Source organism: Manacus candei, unplaced genomic scaffold, assembly GCF_025592945.1.
Source record: "Manacus candei isolate 608988 ecotype Guabito, Panama unplaced genomic scaffold, ASM2559294v1 h1tg000073l, whole genome shotgun sequence".
Lineage (NCBI taxonomy): Eukaryota > Metazoa > Chordata > Aves > Passeriformes > Pipridae > Manacus > Manacus candei.
Window position 1 is genome coordinate 2374897 of NW_026138121.1, and position 16598 is coordinate 2391494.

The following is a 16598-nucleotide window of genomic DNA, read 5'->3' on the forward strand; positions in this document are numbered from 1 at the left end:
GAGGGAGGAGGAAAAGCCTGTGGGGAGCAGAGCTCTTCCCCTGCCTGGCTCCAGAAATACCTGTGATCTTCACCAAGCAGGAAGGTCACAGCTGCTTTAAAAGCTGCTGGGTAAATCACAGGGTATTGATGGGATGGTTGGCAGCTCTGGAGGGGACGGAGCAGGCAGTGCTGGGGTGGGTCAGTGCTGAGCTGGGTCCCTGCAGGGCTGGGGGGGCTGAGGGGACCAGGGATGATGCTGTTGTTCTGAACCTCTTTCCAAGGCCAGCACAGCATTTTCATGAGCCTGGAGCTTCTTGCAAACAGGACCCAGGAGCTGAAAGGCTTTTTCTTGGGCTGCAGTTGAAGCTGCCTCATCTGGGTGCCAGTGCTGCTGAAACTGCTCCTGCTGCTCTAAAATTATCTGCAGAGCAGAGGGGCACCCAGTGCCTCCTGCAGTGTGATGGCCAGGGGTCTCTGGGACCCCGAGGAGGGTCTCAGGCTGCACCTTCACCAGCCCCCCCCTGCTTTCCCTACCACCTTTTGGTCCAGCCTAGCCTTGATTCCCAAAACCAGGCGATGCCCCGGCAGCTGACAGGGACGGGGCAGCATCCAGCCCTCCCCGGCGATGTGTTTGGGGTCACCAAGGTGGTGCCGGGGGTCCCCGGAGGGGGGGGGCCGGGCATTGCCCAGCACCTCGGCTGCGAGCGGGGGGTGAGAAATTCTGCAAGAGGAAGTGGCCGGGGCCGCGCCGAGCGAGGCGAGGGCAGGAAGGGGAGGCGAAGGCGAGGGCGATGCTGCGCGGGCACCCCCGGGACCGGCCGGGCTGGGCTCCGGCAGCGGGAGCGAACCTGCGGCTCTGCCCCTTCCACGCTGCGCAGGGAGGCGGGTGGAGGAGGAGAGGGAAGGGAAGGGAAGGGTTACCCGGCACGGCTGCCTGTTAAAGAGGAGTAGCTGGGCTGGCTCCGGAGGATGAGCAGAAGGAGCTGCTGCCGCAGATGAGCGCCGGCGAGCCGAGGATGTGAGCGCGGGCTCGCAGCGGGGACCCCGATGGTCGCCGGCCCCCCGAGCCCCCCGGCGACCCCCGCGCCCCCTCAGCCTCTCGCCTCTGCCGGGCTTCGATGACCCTCGGCAGCAGCATGAGCAGCGGCTACTGCAGTTTGGATGAAGACCTCGAGGATTGCTTTTTCACGGCAAAAACCTCTTTTTTCCGCAGCGCGCAGAGCAAGGTCCCTGCCAAGGTAACGGCTCCGAACTAGTGAGGAGGGATGTGCTGGGAAAGAGGGGGGCACCGGAGGAGGGGGATGTCGGGTGTTCCCGCACGTTTGGCTGCGGGTGCTGCCAAAATGAGCTCGTGCAGGAGTCAGGGCAGAGCTGCCGGAGGGCTCTTCCCTCTCCTGTGCAGGGGGGTCTGCGCTGCTGCAGGTTTTCCTCAGCCATCTCAACCTTTACACGCCGGGTTTTCCCCTTCCCCGGGGGGGATTCACGCTGGAGGAGCCGACTCTAAACGCGATTTTTTATTTTTTTTTTCGGCGTTAGGTGAAATCCTGTAGCAACCCTGCCAGCTGTCATCCACGGGTCAGGCTCCCGGCCAGGGACCTGTGGTTTGGCCTCGCAAAATCTGCAGCATTGCTGAAAAATTGCGGGTGGGGAGATGGGAAAGTTCAGGACCGAATTAATCCGTGAGCTTATTAACACAGTGATGAATGTGATCCCTTCTCTGGGCGCCTTGGGCCATGTGCACCGGCCTTGGAGAAGGAAGAGAGGGTTTGGCTGGGCAGTGTTTCACCCCAGGGTGAGATTTCTGCCTCAGTAACATTGACAGGGCTGCTTCGTGGGTTTTAAGCGTTTATTTAAATAAAATTAAAAATCCCTGTCATAAACTTTGGGGCCCCAACCGGAGCTGAGCACAAAAGGAGAAGGTGCTGCTGCGGAAGTGGGGGTTTCACAGCACAGTGAGAGCCCTGCAGCACCCACAGGTCAAATCTGGCCCAGGGAGCAGCTTTTTTCACTTAAAACTCCCCTGAAAACCATTAGCACTGGCACACTCCTGTTCAGGCTCTGCTGCATTTGCACCTGAGGCTGCAGAGCAGCAATCCTGAGGAGGTGCTTTGGGGTTCATCCTCCTGCAGCCCAAGAGCTCTCCCCTGCTCTCCCTGGGAAGGTGGGGCTGCTCTGGGGGAGAGCTTCAGTCTGCTGGGAATTTTAATTTCTCTGAGGAAACACTCCCTTGGGTTTAAGGTGGGATATTCCCTGCTGGCCAGCAGCTCCCTTTCACTATGATTAACCGACACTTGCTGTTGGTTTTTAAATGTCATTTGATGATTCATTTGTGTAGGAGACATAAGAGATCGGGGTGTTGGTGCTGCTCTGTTTGAGCCAGAGCACTGCAGATCCTTGGGTACCTTTTGGAAACCAGCCTGGTGCTGTTGGTGCTCAGGAGCTCTCCCTCACAGAGGGATTTGGAGCTGCTGCAGCCCCTTTTTTCCCAGCTCCTTGCCTGGATGTGACCAGCGTGGGTGGCAGAGCTGCTGGGGAAGATGGAGCCTTTCAGGGGTTTGGTGTTATGGGGAGGAAATGGTTCCTGTGAGTGGAAAGGACAAAAAAAAACCCCACACAAAATGTGCTGCTTAAAACCAACTGCTGTTGTGTAATGTGTGGGGATGGGTCCTGGTGTCTCAGGCTGGATGGAGGTGGAAACCACTGTCAGGCCTCGGGGGAGGAAGGTTTTGGGGGGTTCGTGGCATCCTGGGGGGCAGTGGTGGGGCAGGTCATGCAGGAGGAGGAGGAGGTGGTGGACATCTCATATTGCTCACTCCCTGTCTCCCCTTTTCACCTTGGCACCTTAATTAAGTGATATTATTGAATGTGGAACCTTCCCACCAATACAAGAGCTGCTTGTGGCAACGACTTTGTTTTTCCCCAAGTATGGTCCCTGCTCCTGGCCACGACCAGGGAACATCAGCCTAGACCCAAAAGTGAGTTAACCTGAGGGGTGTGTTTGGGAATGGTGATGTTTGTCCATCTTTAGATGCCCAGGAATGATTCCTGAATCCAGGATGCACAGTGTGGCACCCATCAACCCGTGGGCATGCCCTGCACTGGGCAGGAGGAAGCTAAATATGGATAACTTAGGGATACAGGTCTTGAAAGATATAGGAAACATCTCTGTGGAGGAAATGTGGGGGGTAGGAGGAGACATACAGGTCTCCAGTCACTTAAAACAGTGGAGTGGAATTTGTTCTCTATGATTACAGAAATGATTTTTCTGATTGAAATAACTGTATTAACCTGAAGAGCCTCTTTCCAGGATTGCTGTAATCCCTTTTTATTTTCAGAACCATCACTGCAATCACTCTTCATTAGCAAAGAACTGTTTTAGATCTCACGTGTGACCCCCTCCCTGGAGATCCATTACTTGGCATTTTCAGGCCTCTCCAGCTGAATGGCTTCAGTGGCTTCTGCCTGAAGCCTGATTGCTTAAAACTCTGCAAAATTGCTCTTGGAGTCCTGCATCAGTGGCTGCTGGGAGAGCTGGCTCAGACAGGGAGAGAGAGGGGCAAGTGTCTGTCCAGGAATAGAAAACACAGGAGGGACAGAAGCTGAGCAGGGGCTGGATGAGATGGTTTGTAGGGGTGCAAAGGGGGCATTGCAGATGAACCAGAGCCCAGGGACTAGTTCAGGGTCCTCCCTTTGTCCCCTTGTCTCTGTCCTGCAGAGCACAGAGTGATTCCCAGGGGGGAGGCAGGTACAGTCTTCCTGCAGGGGTGGCCCTGGGGCACCTCTTGGGGGAGGGAGGGGGGGTAGAAGCTTTTCTGGCCCTGCAAGGCTGTGACCAGTTCCCAGTGTCTGCTCCTGAGGATCAGCAGATCTCTCTGATCCACCATCTGGGCTGGGGTCTCTGTGCACACAGACACTGGTGTGGTTGTGCACCCTTGGGGTCCTGTCCAGCCCAGACCCCCCCTGAGATGCAGCTCCTCGTGAGGACCTTCTCAGCTCTCACTGCTGAGCAGAGATGTGGCAGGAAAAACGGTTTCTAAGTGAAATCTCCATGGCAATCAAAACACTGAGCCCATCTTCACTTGCTCTAACCTCTCTGAAATGCAGCAACCATCCCTCTCCCCTCCTCTAGAAATGCACAGCTCTCTTATCTTCTGCCTTTTCCTCTGAACCCCAAAGCAAACCACAGCCTCTCATCTGAATTTCTCAAAGGGAGTGAATTGTTGGGGGTATTTAGGGTTTTTTGGGGGTGATTTTTGGTCTAAATCTGTTGTGTGATTCTCTCCCCTGCCTGTCTGTGCTGGAGCAGTGGATCCTTTCCCAGCATAGCGCTGTGAACCGTGGGAGTGGGTGGTGAAGGGGAAGTGTTGGGTGTCGAGCAGTGATGGAGAGCTCTGTGAGAGCAGAGATGTCCCAGCTCTGGTGACTGCCCTGGCCCCCATGTCCCCCAGCTGCCACCACTCCCTGCTGCAGCTGGATTTACAGTTCTGAGCTGCTGCTTCTCCTGTTTCTGGCTCAGATTTGAAGCATTCACTTCTATTTCCAGTCCTTTGTGCTGTGGTGTGATAGTGGGCACAGGAGGTGAGCTGGTGATGCTTCTCTGAACTGTGGCCCAGACGTGCTGTCCAGGCTTTACTTTCTCATATTTTAGGACACATCTTTCCATAATAAGCAGGAGAACTGAGGGTTGATGCCCTGAGTTGTATAATCCCTTCAGAAGAGATCTTTGAAATACTCTTGCAGTCTGAACATGGAAGCCAAAGGGAGAGCTTGGGCTGTGTTTTTGGGAGTGCAAGTTGTCCCAGTATGGTTGATGTAAATGGTGATGGAGCTGTGTCTGAGCACCCCAGGGAGGACTTGGCCACTCCTGCCTCGAGATAAGACAGTTGATGCCAAGAATGTGGTGATGTTGGGGCAGATCCATCTCCACTGTTCTGCTCTTCAAATTCATTAACTAAATAGCTGGTGAGAAGAATTGACTGGGAGTGAGGGGGCAGGGATGGTGTCCCTGAGGCTGGTTTGGGGCTGCAGGGAAGTGGCCCTTGCTCCAAGGAGTGTCCCAGGGAAGGGCACAATCAGACTTTCTACCTACTGTGCCTTTCCATGTCTGGTTTGGTGATGAAGCTTATGGCAAAGAGCAACTGCTGGTCTTCCACCTCTTGGGCTGTGCATCCAAATTGTAACCACAGCTCCTTTGTGCCAGCTGGGGCTGTGGTGGAGCCATGGGAGAGGGCACCATCCACCCACACTGCTGAGGTGGCACCAGAAAGCTCCTGGGTCCCACCTAGAGCTGTTATTCCCAAGATGATGCAGAGCTGCTGCCTTTGCTTGCTTCAAAAAGGTTTTTAAGTTGGGGGTTGACTTTGGGCAGGTGAGAGGCTGTAGGGAGGATGCCCTTTGACTGGATGGGGAGGGTGTTTCTCCTCTCCAACCGATAAATGGAAATATCTGTCGTGGAGGCTTCGTTGTTGCCTCTCTTGGCTCAGAATTCTTTTGAGAGCGTGTCACCACAGTCACCAGGGCCTGTGGGTTTTCCATAATAGCCTGTCACAAGCTCACGGCTCATTAGCTGAGTGGTGGGTTGCAAAGAGGGGGTTGCTGTGGGGAACTCGTGGGGACAGTGGCTGCCCGAGCCCCGGGCCATGGGCTTTGTGCACCAGGAGCTGGGCAGCCTTTATCCCACTGAGCTTTAGCCCAAGTGCCAGATGAGGCTCGAGTCATTTCTTACAGCTGGTATTTCTTACAACAGAGGGATAATGGAAGGGAGCCTCTGTGCAGGGGGAGGACATGGGCAGGGCCCTGTGCAGTCTGTGGGTGCCTGTGTCGCTGCAGCTCTGTGAGTTATTTTATGGCAGTGTCACACAGGCTGGCAAACCCCTCACCTGCTGAGTTTAAACACTGCCAGCGAGCTGACAGCCTGTTTAACCTCTGGCATCCACAGCCCTGCCATGTTCTGCATCAGGTTTTCAGTGGAGCAGGTGTGGAATCACCCTGGCAGCTCCAGCCTCGCCGTCGCTCTCCTGCCGGTCACACAGGAGGGTGGCACGATGGAACGTGCTGGTTGTGCAGGCTGGCACACGGGTGTCCTCTTGTGAGGCCATGAGGTGATCCCCAAGGATGGCTGGGGTTGCTCTTGCCTGTTTTCCACCCAGGAAAGCTGCAGTGCCTGCCCAGGCTCAGGTGCAGGCAGAGGTGCCAGAGCTGTTGTTTTGTTCACAGCTCGTTTCCTCCCGTCCCGGTGCAACAGGAAATGTGGCAAGGGTTTATGGTTAAAAGCTTCTGTTTTTTCTTCCTTTAGCCAGAATTGCAGATTCTGCACCAGAAGCTTTGCACAACCGGAGGTCGGGGTGGATTTGTGAAGAGCAAAGAAGTGGCTGATCTGATCACACGGGAGGAAGGAGCAGCACTTCTCCTCTCAGGCCCCTTCCCAGGGCTCCCCCACCGTGGGGCTGGTGCTGCTGGGCTGCTTTGGGTCTCACTCACAGGCGGGTTTTGGTCTGTAGGACAGAAAAGCAGAGTCTCCAGCCGTGGGGAGTGCAGGCTTGGGATGGATGGGTGGTCCCTGCTGGGGCTCACGGCATAGCCAGGCCTGAGCATCACTGAAGGGTTGAGCCCTTGGAGCCCCAGTGCCCTTTATAGTCCCACAGAGCTCCCTAAATAGCTGCTGGAGCTGGGATGGCCCCACTGTGGATCCTGTGGGACAGCTTTTCCCCCATGACCTCATTGCTTGGCCGTGGATGGAGAATGTGCCCCGACTTTCACCCTGTGCCTGTGCCGGGGTGGCTGCAAGGAAGGAGATTGTTAAAACTTCCTTTCCCTTCAGCAGGAGGGTGCAGGAGGAAGGTGAGCTGGCAGGGGGCTGAGCAAGCCATGAGAGCAGCAGGTCCATGTGATCTGCCCTGCCTGGGGGAGGCAGGACACCCGAGGCTGGGCAGTGGTTTGTTGAAGCAGTCGTGTGGTGACGTGGTGTGAGACCTGTGACGTGCCCCGAGCCAGGCTTCCTCCTGCTGTTCTTGGAACCCACAGCCACAGCACCTGCCTTGTGCCTGCTGTGGGTCCCTGGGGCCCAGCACTGCTCCAGGCTCACGTGTTCCCGGGTGCTCCGTGTGTCCTCCATGGAAACCGGGCGGCATCGGAGCACGAGCTGCTCCCAGGGCTCTTAATTGCTGGCACACGCCGTGTCCCTCAGCTGGAAACATCCCAGGAGGGGAAGAGGCAGCGACAGGGACAGGCTGAGCTGCTGTGTTTGCTTTTTCCACGTGTGTCTGGGCGGATGGATGGATGGGTGGATGGATGGTTGTGTTTGTGCCACGTGTGGTGAACGTGCACAGCCTCAGCCCTCAGCTCTGCTGTGCAGCTACAACCCTCTGTGCATGTCCTGGGGGTCCCCTGGGCTCTCTCCCTGTGTAATTGAGATGGGGGTCAGTCCTGGGGAGGCTGTGCCTGTCTCAGTGCTGTGAAATGGGTGACATGAGGAAGTGCAGGGTTTCTGACAGCTCCTCCTCTGTTAACTTAAAGGGAAGGGGTTTTTTTTGTTTGTTTGCTTTTCTCTTTATATTTTTTCCCTTTTCCCCAGTGATACTTTTGAAAATCTCAACCCTTGGCATTGTTTTTTTAAAGGCTCCCCTGCCAGCCCAGCACCTGTGTGCAGCCACATAGGAGTTGCTGCAGTTGATGTATCACAAATTGTGTGTTTGACAAATTGTGGAGTGGAAATTGCCATAATGATCAGTGGATGTTTATGTGAGATTCTTAAACACCCCAGGAATACTTGTCATTTATTTTCATAGAAGCAGAGACTGATCTGGGTGGGAAGGGACTTTAAAGATCATCTTGTTCCACCCCCCTGCCGTGGGCAGGGACACCTTCCACTAGCCCAGGTTGCTCCAAGCCCTGTCCAACCTGGTCTTGGACACTTCCAGGGATGGGGCAGCCACAGCTTCTCTGGGCAACCTGTGCCAGGGCCTCCCCACCCTCACAGGGAAAAATTCCTTCCCAATATCCCATCTAAATCTCCCCTTTTCTAGTTCAAAGCCACCACCCCTTGTCCTGTCACTCCATGCCTGTGTCCAAAGTCCCCCTCCAGCTCTCTTGGAGCCCCAAGGAAGGCACTGGATGAGGAGACTGCAGCACACTGTCAGTGTTCTCCCTGGGGTTGCTGCTCCAGGTCGGTGTTTCCAGAGATCTTGTGCTGTTTGTTCGTCTCGAGCGGAAATTGTGAAATTTGTGACCTGTCACTCGGGGTTTGCTTGAATGAATTTGGGGCTCTCGAGTCCCAGGACTGCAGCTGCCTCTCCAGATTGCAACCAGGCTCTCTCAGTTTGTCCTGTGCTTGATTCTCCTCCTAAAAGAAATATCATGGGTAGCCTTGGGCAATATTGGCTTATTTACAGCTTGCTGCGTCCTTGTCTTGTGTGCTCTGGAGCTGCCTGGGAAGAGACAAGCTTTGTTCCCAAAGCTGCCTTTTTTCCCCCTTTCTTTTCATTGTCAAAGGTTGCAGTTTTTATTCTGAGCCTTCCTGGCCTTGATGGCACATCCCTTCACGCTTTCTGCTCTCTGCTAATGCCAACTTCTGAGCAAGCCCACAGAAAATCTGGGAGCGCCGAGCACAGTTCCAGGCAGCGCTGGCAAAATGCATTCACAGCCTGTCTCCAGGGAAGGTGGTGAGTTCTGGGAAGGCAGCAGAGCTCTGTGCTGGGAGATCCAGCCCACTGAGCATTGCCCAAGACACACACAGGGCTTGTTTGCAGCAGATTTAGCAGATAAAGCAGGCGGGGCTTGGGAGGAGACCTGCTCTCCTGGCTGGAGGGAAACCAGGGGAGGTTTAGAGTGGATATTAGGAAAAAAATCCTTCATTGAAAGGGTGGTCAGGCACTGGAACAGGCTGCCCAGGAAGGTGGTGGAATCACCATCCCTGGAGGTGCTCAGAAGGCCTGTGGATGTGGTTTAGTGGTGAGCACGGCAGCGCTGTGCCAACAGCTGGACTCGCTCTTAGAGGTCTTTTCAAACCTTGACGATTCTGTGATTATTCATCAGTGACATTTCCATGGGTGGCCTTCAGGTGAAGCCCACCTACGTGCCAGACCTGCTGGTTTTGCCTCCCAAGAGGAAATTCCCCCAAACCCAGGCGAGCAGCGGCCGCCGTCACCCTCCCTGTGAACCCACGTGTGGGCAGACGGTCTCTGACACGGGCTGGGGATGCTTTGACTGGCTTTGCAGTGACTGATTTATTAGTCATGCAGCAGTCTTGCTGCCTGTGTGGTATTATTGCTCTGAGCTATAATTTCCACAGCTTTGGACAAGAGCAGTGAGAGATTTAACTTCAGGTTCTGCCTGGGTGAACCCGCCGGGAGCTGCTTGATGAGCACCCTGGGTTTTGGGGAGGCAGAGCCATGAATATTGGAAATGGGATGTGATTTTTTTTCCAAACTGCATCACAAGTAACTGAGTGCTCACAGGTGCAGGTGGCTTTGCTTTGAAAGTGAGTTTTATAGGCTGGATTTTTTTTGTCCTGGTTTGTACTGGGGTGTTTTACTGTTTTGTGTCACTAACTGGCGGGTTTTGTGTTGCCCTCCACTGCCTGTTCCTGGTGTCCAGGGGTGGTTTGGGGGCAGGGCTGTGGCACCCTGCACATTTGGCCTCCTGGCTGCAGGGACCATCCCCACCTGTGAGCTCAGGATCTGCGCAGGGTCTGCTCCTGCTTTCCCAAGGAAGAGCAGAGCTGAGCAGAGGGAGTGTCACCCAACACAAAAAGCAGCTCAAGCCCGTCTCTTCTGATTGCAGAATGTGACACAAACAGTAGAAGAAGAAAAGCCCGAGCCTCCAACCATCCAGGAGATCAAACAGAGGATTGAGAAGTACAATGCCAAGGTCACAAACTGCCTGTTGATGAAGCTGGTACGTACTGGGCTGGTTTTGTCTCATCCACAGGGGCTGGTGCTGTGAGCTGAGCCAGCCTGGGGGAAGGTGTCACTGGGGCAACAGGGCTCTCGTGGCTGTTCAGCTGTTTTTCATCCTGCTTGGCTTCCCCTAGTGACCAGCACTGCAGATAACCCTTCCCTGCCTCCATCCCTTCAGGCTGGCACAGTAATCTCTGGCCAGCCTGTGCTGGCAATGACTTGCCACAAATAGATGAGCCCACGTTGTTCTGGCGGGGATGAGTCAGGCTGGAACTCTGCAGTTCAGAAACATAAGGAGTATTTAAAAGTACAAAAATCTTTCTAGAAAGAGATGCTTCTCCCCTCTCCACTGCCAGACTTGCTTAAGCAGAGGTCTAAGAAGCTTTGTGTTTTGAAGCTTTTATTGCAAGCTTGCTTATTGCCACCTTTAAGTAAAGCAATGTGGTGAGGAAACAAGGAAATCCCCTCTTTTGCACACTGGAGTAACACAAAGGTACAAACTTCACAGGATCTTACAGAGAGGGGACAGAGCTTCTTAAAGAGTAAAATAATGAAATTGTAGACCTTCCAAGAATAGCAGCTACGTAACTCCCTGGTTCTTGACGACATCTGAAAATAGACCTGAAATTTATTTAAAACAGTGGCTGTTACAACAGTTTCCTCAGTGGAGGCTGCAGAGTAACTCTGCTGGAATGTCATCCCATTGATCTTGATCACCCCTTGACTTATAGGAGTCAGCTGGGACCCAAATGTTTACTCTTGAGTTGCTTTGCTTGGAGTTTAGCAAAAGCACAGTGTTGGGAGTTGATCTGGCCCTGGGACTCAGCTGCTGGTGGTGGGACCACAGCAGGAACCCAGCTGGTTCCTGCCTGGCACCCACGGATGGACTGTGCAGAACCAGGCTTTTCTCCTGATTTCTGCATTTTTGCAGAGCTGAGGGTGGGGTAAGGGACCTGTGAGGAGGCAGGCTGATCTCCAGTGGTGATTTCTGACATGGTGATGTGAGAACCCCCTAAACCCAGCATAAAACATGAGGGATATGGCTGGGAGATCCTGCTGAACACGAGGGCCCAGCCCTTCTCAGGGGTTTCAAATCCTCACTTAAATGCAACTACAAATTCCATGTAATGGTTTCCATAACTGAGCCGTAGCAGCGCTGGTTTGAAGTAAACCAAGATCCCACAGGGGAAGGGCTGAGTCATTGCTGGGGGGAAGGGACAGGAGAAAATCTGTGACTGACCCAAAATTACTGGTTACTTTTTACATGATTAGCAAGAACCCCCAAACCCCAGTGGCACCAAGGGGGGGGGGCACGTCCTGCAGACCAGAAAGGTCTGAGGGGCTGAGGGAGCCTGACCCACCTCTCCTGTGCTTCAGAACGAGGATGGGACGTACACAGGTTTCATCAAAGTGCACTTGAAGCTGCGCCGGCCCGTGACGGTGCCCGCCGGGATCCGGCCCCAGTCCATCTACGACGCCCTCAAGGAGGTGAACTTGGCTGACATGACGGACAAGAGAACCTCCTTCTACCTGCCCCTGGACGCCATCAAGCAGCTCCACATCAGCAGCACGACCACGGTGAGCGAGGTGATCCAGGGGCTGCTGAAGAAGTTCATGGTGGTGGATAATCCCCAGAAGTTTGCACTTTTCAAGGAGATGCGGAAGGACGGGCAAGGTGAGTTCGGGCCCTCGGGCCCCGCCAGCTCTGCTGTGGCTGCTGGGTTTTGCTTCTGTTTTCTGTTGCAGAAATGCACCCAAAGTCCTGGAGGAACCAGTGGGGTGTCAGGCAGGCAAAGTCTAAATCCAGGTGAATAAATGGACAGAGCTCAGCAGGAGGGGATGCTGCTGAAGTTAACAGGGGAATAATTTTCAAAAGGAAATTGTTTTCAAAAGGAAATTGTTTTCAAAAGGAGCCAAAACCACTTTATAAAGATCATTATGGACCTGTGTTAGAGACTCAGCCCCTTCCCCCATGATCCTGAGCTCCAATTGACCTCCTGAGCTTTCCTGTGCCCTGGCAGCCACGACCTCACTGTGGATGTTTGCTGTGCCCTTGCAGTGCTCTTCCAGAAGCTCCCTCTCACCGAGTACCCTCTGTACCTCCGGCTGCTGGCAGGCCCTGACACAGATGTGCTGAGTTTTGTGCTGAAGGAAAACGAAACAGGGGAAGTTGAGGTATGTGGGGGGCCTCTTTGCCTTGGTTTTCACATGAATATTTTGGAGCACGTGGCAGAGGCAGCACGGGTGAAGTGGTGCCATGCCAGAAAGGCTGTTTCCTTTTATTTGGGGCTGGGTTGGCCATTTGTTGCTCCTAAGTGATCTGGATTTTTAAAACAATTTAAACTCGAGCTGTGAAAATGCTGAGGCCAGTTTTGATGGCCTGTTTGTGGAACCCAGCAGTGCCACCCCTGAGTTAATCCTCACTAATTAGATTAGCTGAACACTGTCATAAATAATCCACGTGTTTAAGTGGAAGCCAGGGACGCTCAGGTAATAAATTCACATCAGTTTTTGGTTGCAATCTTGCTCCTCACCACAGGGAAGGGAAATGTTGGGAGCTGCTGCATCCCGTGGGATTCTTCCTCGTGTGCTGTGGGGTGGCTGGGACGTGCTGTGCTGACAGAGGAGCAGGACTGGGCTTGGGAAGGATGCCATGGGAATGCTGGATTCCTGTGGCAGTGCTGAGCAGGCACACAGCAGTATTTATTAAGTGATCAGAGTCATCAGCCTGTGTCCTGCCTGTCCCTTGCTGTCAGGTGACAGCTGAGCAGCCTGTGTGTGCCAAGGGCTTTGCTGAGGCTCAAACAGTTTGGATAACTGAGAAAAAAACAAGAGAATTGGCTCCTCTGGGCAGAGTCACCACTGGGACCTCGGTCCCCTTGTACCAACAAGTGTGGGTGGATGTCACATCCAGTACTCCCGCATGGATTTCAGTTCCTTAGGGAATTGTGGCATCTCCTGCAGTGGGAGCTTTAATTCACCTGAGTAAAGATGATTTTTTATTGCTTCTACAGTCTCAGGGGCTCAGGACTGGGGTGGTCCTTCCTGCTGTAGCCCCTTATGCCATCTCTCACAATATGAGGTTAAGCTCCCTGGAGATCAGATATGGTTAAATATCTTTTATTGTTCCACTTCACAGATTGAGGGGGGGAAAATAACCCACCAAACCCATAAGGTGAACAGGGTGTGCTCACTTTGTTTCTGCTGGTTTTGCAGTGGGATGCCTTCTCCATCCCAGAGCTTCAGAACTTCCTGATGATCCTGGACAAAGAAGAAAAGGACAAAATCCAGCAAGTGCACAGGAAGTACGAGAGGTTTAAACAGAGACTGCAACAGACCTTGAAAGAAGCCAGAGGCAAACCTGGATAACCTTCAGGAGGCACCAGGCATCGGACTAAGCTAGATACTGTTTTTGAATGAAAAGACACTTCTCAGGACACCTTAGTCACTCTCCCTCTTCATCCTTCCATTAAGGACTTGGCTCCCAGCACCCCTAAAATGATCCTATTGCATTTTCTTCTTCTGAAACCTCTTTATCCCAGGACCAGAGCCAGTCCAAGAACGGGAAGCCTGTTTTAAAACAGGTCAGCAAACCAAACACAGCTGCTGGTTGGCTTTTCAGCTGCACCATCCGATGGAGAGGCTCCGTGGAAAATCCTCACTGTTAAACCCAACAGGAACATCTCCTGGCCAAGTGTTCTGAGCAGGGCAACACTTGCTGTTCCTGCTTCTCCCTCAGCTTGGCTGGTTCCTGTTCAGAGGTGCTCCAGCCCACGTGGCCCAGTTCTGGTTTTGCAAGGAGAGCACAGGAAGCAGCAGAGAAAGGGGAGGAGGTTGTTGCACCGAACCACGTGGGTGTTGCAGCTGTAACCAGTGCTGGACGGACTTGTTCAGGGCTAAGGTAGCCAGGGAAGTGCCAAGTTATGACACCAAGGCAGCTGCAACACCCAAACAGGCTGTTGATAAGTATTATTGAAACTTGGTAACGTTAATTCCGGGAAAAGTCATTCGTTTTGGTTCTGTTTGACTTCTAATTTTGCAAAGGCGAATTAAGGCAAATACCCCTGATGCTTAGCTAAGCCAGTATTTTATGAGTTTCCTGCTCTGTAGGAATTGGCACCTATGTTTTAGGAAATTCTGTTTGAAAGGTGTAAAGATGATGGTTAGGGCATAGGCTGATGGTTCAGTATTGAATGTTTAGCAATACATCTAATACAACAGATTAACCCAGGAAAGCTCAAAACCCCTTCCCAAATCAGGCTGCTTTTGAGCTGTGAACAGGTCTGGCACCGAGGGGGAGGAGCTCCAACCAGGGCTGGGGTGTGGAGGTGGCACCAAGAGCGTGTGAGAAAGCCTTAAGACCAGGAGTAAGGGAATTATTGACCTTGGATGCTTTCTGCTCCCCCCCATCCTGTCCTTCCTCCTGCCCCCCCTCCTTGCACTGCTGTCCATGACACCCCTGTGCCACTCTGGGTCCTGTTCTCAGCCGGTGCTCACCCAGGGAGGTTCCCAGGTCCTGCTCTCTCCGTGGAGTTAGGAGAGGACAGCAGGTCTCTCTCCCTATCTCAGGGCTCCCACTGGATGCACACGCTGAGCATCCCTCAGAAAACTCCTCGAGCTGGAGCCTCAGCTCCTGCCCTCACTCTGACCAGAGTCCTGCCGGTGCTGGTGCCCAGGCTCCAGGGATTCCAGGGGGACAGGATGGGCCCCACGTTTACTCTGTGCTTCCTACCAAGCACGTTGCACACAGCCAGGGCCAGCCCTGCCTCTGTTTACACAGGACACCACGACAAGGCGTGGGGAAAAGGGGATGTTAGTGCTGCTGGAATGGGATGGAGCACGGGAAAGGGATTCCTGTTGACTTGATGAGCAAAGTGTCCCTCTGAGCTCGTGGGCTGCTCTGATCCCACCTGCATCAAGTGGGAGGGGAGGCAACAGGTTATTGGGTAACATGGGGGAGTCTAAAATTTACCTCAGTGCCTTTTTTTTTTTCCCTTAAGTGTGAAAACTTTGCATTTTGGGCTAAGGAGGAACCTGGAAAGGGCTTCTGTCAAGAGGCCTCGACTCTCCTGCCCCCCCAGATACCCAAAGAACTGGTGTGATGAGGCTGCTTTTGTCTGTAGAGGGGTGAGGAACTGTTTTGTTTCTTTCTGGAAGGTGACTGCTTGGGATTTTGGTTTTTTTTTCCAGATTTGGAGAGCATGTTTGTTTGTAAACCATATGAGAGTAAACTGAGAGTAACTGCATCTCTTAAAGCCACTTTCTGCAGCTCCTGTTTTGGTCAGTAGTGAGAGGGTTTTGCTCCCAGGGCAGGAAGGGCCTCCAGCTGTACTGTACTCTACACCTGATGACCTTTAACAACGTGGTGGCAGCCACAGAGCAGCAATTTCCACGCTCTGGGGCTGTTTGTCCAGTTACAAGAAGACTTATTGCTTCACTATTCCCTCGTGAAGCAATTTAAATAACATTTTATCTAGTGCTTCGAGTCTTGAAAGCACCATATAAATATTTCTGTTCCATCCAGGGGGAAAAACACTGTAAAAAAACCTGCCATTGGTTCTGAGAAGTAAGATCCACACGCTTGGATTTAAAACCGTTTTAAATCCCTTTTCTTTCTGGCTGAAAGTTGTGCAGATTTCTTCTTTTTTTTTGTTTTTTTTTCGGTTGTTGTTGTTTTTCTACCAGTTTTGGTGACTCCCTCCCTGGCCCCCAGCATGTCTTTGACAGTTTGTAGAAGGCATGGCTTCTTATGCAATCACTGTGGATGCTGCTGAAAACCTCCTGCCAAGAGGAGGGCTCTTTCTTTTGTTTGTTTTTTTTTTTCTTTTCCCAAGATAAAGGGGCGTTTGAAGAATTGTTAAGTCTTGAAACTCCAATTCTCATAGGTCAGTTGAGCTGTTTTTAGAAGTATTTGCCCCTTCTTTAAGCAAAATACTGTTGGCAGTGCCTTTGGTTAGTAATTGTCTTGCCTAGGTCGTGTGAGTTTATTTTTCATGTCTACTGTAAAACATGTAAAATACTGTGTATAGGATGGAATAGCAAAGCTTCTATGGCAAAGTGAAATGCATTTTTTGCAATGCTGTAATTTATTTTTACTACTCCCTAGTAATTCTATGGCATTTTTAAAAAATGTCTCACTTTCAGCTTTTTTTGAAGGTTCTGAAACTACTTGTTCATATGCAGACAGTGTAAGAGACAATGATAATAAAACTGTCAGTGATTAAAGAAATCTCTTTATTTGCTTTTTCTGGCGCCCTCCTATGGAACTTCCATGCATTAAGTCTAAAGGGGAAAACAGGAATCCTCCCTAGAAGTGAATTTCTATTTTCTAACCCCACTGTAAAGTGTTTAAGCTTCATTTTAAGAGCTACAGAACATCTGTGGAACCTGACCCGAGTGTTCCATTAATCTTTCTTAATATTTCAGCTGGGTTTAACAGAACTGTTACCTGTGATAAATTACAGCTAATGTCATACATTAAAATGTATTTATATATATATATAACTAACATAAAAAATAAAAGTCCAGCTAATAGAGTTTGTTCTCAGTGCTGAAATGTCTGTATTATTACCTGGAAATGTTTAAAAGGCTAAAATCTAAAGGCAAATGGGTTTTTACTTCTGACAAACATAATTATGGCAGAGCACTGAGGCTGTCCCAGGATGATGTGTTGGAATGCATTTTGCTCACATTTTATCACATGCCCTTAATCAAAAATGCA

General features: G+C 52.0%; 2 protein-coding genes across 8 annotated transcripts in view; both read left to right on the forward strand.

Annotated features, from left to right (window-relative positions):
- Positions 1-16127, forward strand: part of RASSF5 (Ras association domain family member 5) — a 28824-nt gene extending 12697 nt beyond the window's left edge. For 5 of the 7 annotated variants that reach the window (XM_051808618.1, XM_051808619.1, XM_051808624.1 and 2 more), the window contains 4 exons: positions 9762-9875; positions 11255-11552; positions 11937-12052; positions 13094-16127. In XM_051808618.1, coding sequence (XP_051664578.1) covers positions 9762-9875; positions 11255-11552; positions 11937-12052; positions 13094-13246 — 681 coding nt within the window. In that variant the 3' untranslated portion in view covers positions 13247-16127. Of the gene's footprint in view, positions 1-654; positions 1220-9761; positions 9876-11254; positions 11553-11936; positions 12053-13093 lie in introns of those variants that run through there. The other 2 variants (XM_051808623.1, XM_051808622.1) reach the window with 2 other exon arrangements.
- LOC127480485 (interleukin-20-like) overlaps positions 1-16598 on the forward strand; it is a 117298-nt gene that overhangs the window by 6213 nt on the left and 94487 nt on the right. The gene's annotated exons all lie outside the window — the stretch shown is intronic.